At 50.6% G+C, this 2,763-nt stretch overlaps 1 protein-coding gene across 1 annotated transcript; it reads left to right on the forward strand.

The window, feature by feature from the left end:
- Window positions 1-888: 888 nt before the first annotated feature.
- On the forward strand, window positions 889-1,925 carry LOC104080676 (C-C chemokine receptor type 8-like). Its single transcript, XM_009583153.1, is given in 2 exon segments — window positions 889-1,105; window positions 1,108-1,925. Coding segments are annotated over 2 exon segments (1,035 nt in total).
- Window positions 1,926-2,763: the final 838 nt, after the last annotated feature.

Consider the following 2,763-nt stretch of genomic DNA (forward strand, 5'->3'; position numbering starts at 1 on the left):
AAAAGGTAGCTAAAGCACTGACTCACTTTTGGGGAGCAGGTCAGGTACTTTAAAGCTGTCTTCATTGCAATTCTTCAGAAATGACAGAGAGGAAACCCTCCCCAGATTGTTTTGGTTTTTTCTGAACTAGAAAACTGAAGTTGGGCAGGACAGGCGGGAGCGATAAACTGTTGTGTTTTAGCAATAGGCACAGCCAAGCTGCTCACCAGCTAACCTGGAGGTCAGTGGCAGCCTCGCTGCAGCAGCCCAGGGCTCGGCACTGCACGTGCTGCTGTGCAGCCCTGCGAACTCCTTGCTGCTGCAGATGTTTTTTGTACGCGATCCTGCACCCACCCGTGGAAAACTAGCTTACATATCTCTGCACTTCATGTCAGTATCTAGCCCTGATCTGCTCAGCTAAAAATGTGGTTATGCTGCTGGGTGATGGCTTCTTCAGTTGAGACACTTTTATAAGGGTCTTTATACTACAGGCAAAAAGCTTCCCCACCCCAGGGAGCACAAGAAAATCCAGATTCGTAGATCCGATGCAGGTTTTGTACAATTTTGCACCATTACGACTATTCAGAGCATGAATTTTTCCCTGTCACTATAATGATGAGGGGCTAACTCACTGGCACTGAGGCAGTTTTGGGGAAACTGAGAGCATCCCAGTGCTCACACTTATGCATGTATAGGAACAATTGGCAGGCTGCAGGTGCAGCCTTTTGGGTGGTACAGCTGCTCTTGTCCAGCCAGTAGAGACCAAGACTGTATTTTGCAGTCCCTCTCTGCCTGGAGGCTGACCCACAGGCTCAATGCAGCACGGAGAGAGGCAGAAGCCACCCTGGGAGTCCTGTGCCAAGACAGCCAGCCATTTATCCCTTGCTCTTTCCTGCACAGGTATCTGAGATGAATCCCACAAGCCAGTTCCTTGGCACAACAGAATATGACTATGGATACGATGAAAACACTGCTCCGTGCAATGAAGGAAACAGCAGGTTCAAATCCCTCTTTCTGCCGATCCTTTACTGCCTTGTGTTTGTCTTCTGCCTTCTGGGAAACTCCTTGGTCCTTTGGGTTCTCCTGACCAGGAAAAGGCTGACGACGATGACCGATATCTGCCTGCTGAAAATCTCCTCTTCGTTGTGCCTCTCCCTTTCCAAGCCCACTATGCTTCAGACCAGTGGGTTTTTGGCAACACTATGTGCAAAATAATGGCTGGCATTTATTACACAGGTTTTTATAGCAGTATTTTCTTTATAACCCTCATGAGCGTAGACAGGTATATAGCAATTGTCCATGCTGTCTATGCCATGAGGATACGGACAGCCTCTTGTGGCATAATTATCAGCTTAATCCTGTGGCTGCTAGCTGGCTTGGCTTCTGTACCCAACATCATGTTCAACCAGCAGCTGGAAATCGAGCAGTCTGTGCAGTGTGTCTCCACATACCCCCCAGGCGACAATACTTGGAAGGTCGTTTCTCAGTTCGCCGCCAATATCTTAGGCCTTTTGATTCCCCTTAGCATCCTCATTTGCTGCTACGCCCAGATACTGAAAAACCTGCAAAAATGCAAAAACCGGAACAAGATCAAGGCGATCAAGATGATTTTCATCATCGTCATTGTTTTCTTCCTCTTCTGGACTCCCTTCAACATCGCGCTGTTCCTAGACTCCCTGCAGAGCCTGCACATCATCAATGACTGCGAGGCGAGCTACCAGATAGCCCTGGCCCTGCAGCTGACGGAAACCATCTCCTTCATCCACTGCTGCCTGAACCCCCTGATCTACGCCTTTGCTGGAGTGACGTTCAAGGCCCATCTTAAAGGACTACTCCAGTCCTGTGTCCGTGTCCTCTCCAGCCCTGTCGGAGGTGCAAGGGCTGGTCAGTCGTTTTCGGCACCCACCCAGCTCTCCGGCTGTTCTGACAGCGCAGGGGTCCTGTGAGCCCACCTGAGCTGCCTTCTTCTGGTGCAAGAAGTTGGCCTAAGCTCTGACATGGCCCTGGAGGTTGTACCATGCGTGCAGCATCCCCTTGGGAGGACTAATACATCTATGCCTCCTTTTGGGATATGTTGTGAACTACAGCACAGTAAGTGGCAATGTTAGTTTCCTAAGAGCACTGGTGCGTTTGTAAGATGGTGACCCTACAAGCTTGCCACAGAATGATTTTTAATTAAGTTTTTTTTTTAACTCTTTTGATACATTTCAGCAAGCAGGGTGCTTCCTCTAGTACTTATTTTCTCCTCTGATGAAAGCATTGCTTCTGCCTCACCCCCAAATATGCTCTGCCTTGTGGAAGCTGTTCCATACCGGAATCCCTACATCCCTGGGACAGGCGTGAGGCACTCCTCCGGGAGGCAGGGAAGGGGACAGGCGTGGGATTACTTCACATTGCAAAGAGGGAACCACCTCAGCCACCGTCACCGTTCCCCCTTTGCTTCAGCTCCCAGATAAAGAGGCCCCCCAGCTCAGGGTCTCGTTGCTTTGCTGTGGGACGCTCCCAGGGGCATGGCCGGGGGGTCCCTGCAGCTGCTGCCGCCCAAAGCGGGGTTTGGTGGTGATGCCTTCAAAAATAGCAGAGCAACGCCTCTGGGTGCCCCCTATACTGGCCCATACGCTTGAATATGTCGTCATCAAAGCAGCCTGGTAGTCTGCATCACCACTGGAGGTGTGGGCCCTCCAACTCTGTGCCCCCAGCGCTCGCTCCTAAATGTAAACACCACAAAATGGCATGTAGCACACAGGCTCCGTCTCTTTTTCCATACATCATTATTTTCTGCCA

This window comes from Fulmarus glacialis, unplaced genomic scaffold (assembly GCF_000690835.1).
Source record: "Fulmarus glacialis isolate BGI_N327 unplaced genomic scaffold, ASM69083v1 scaffold6808, whole genome shotgun sequence".
In the NCBI taxonomy this organism is placed as follows: domain Eukaryota; kingdom Metazoa; phylum Chordata; class Aves; order Procellariiformes; family Procellariidae; genus Fulmarus; species Fulmarus glacialis.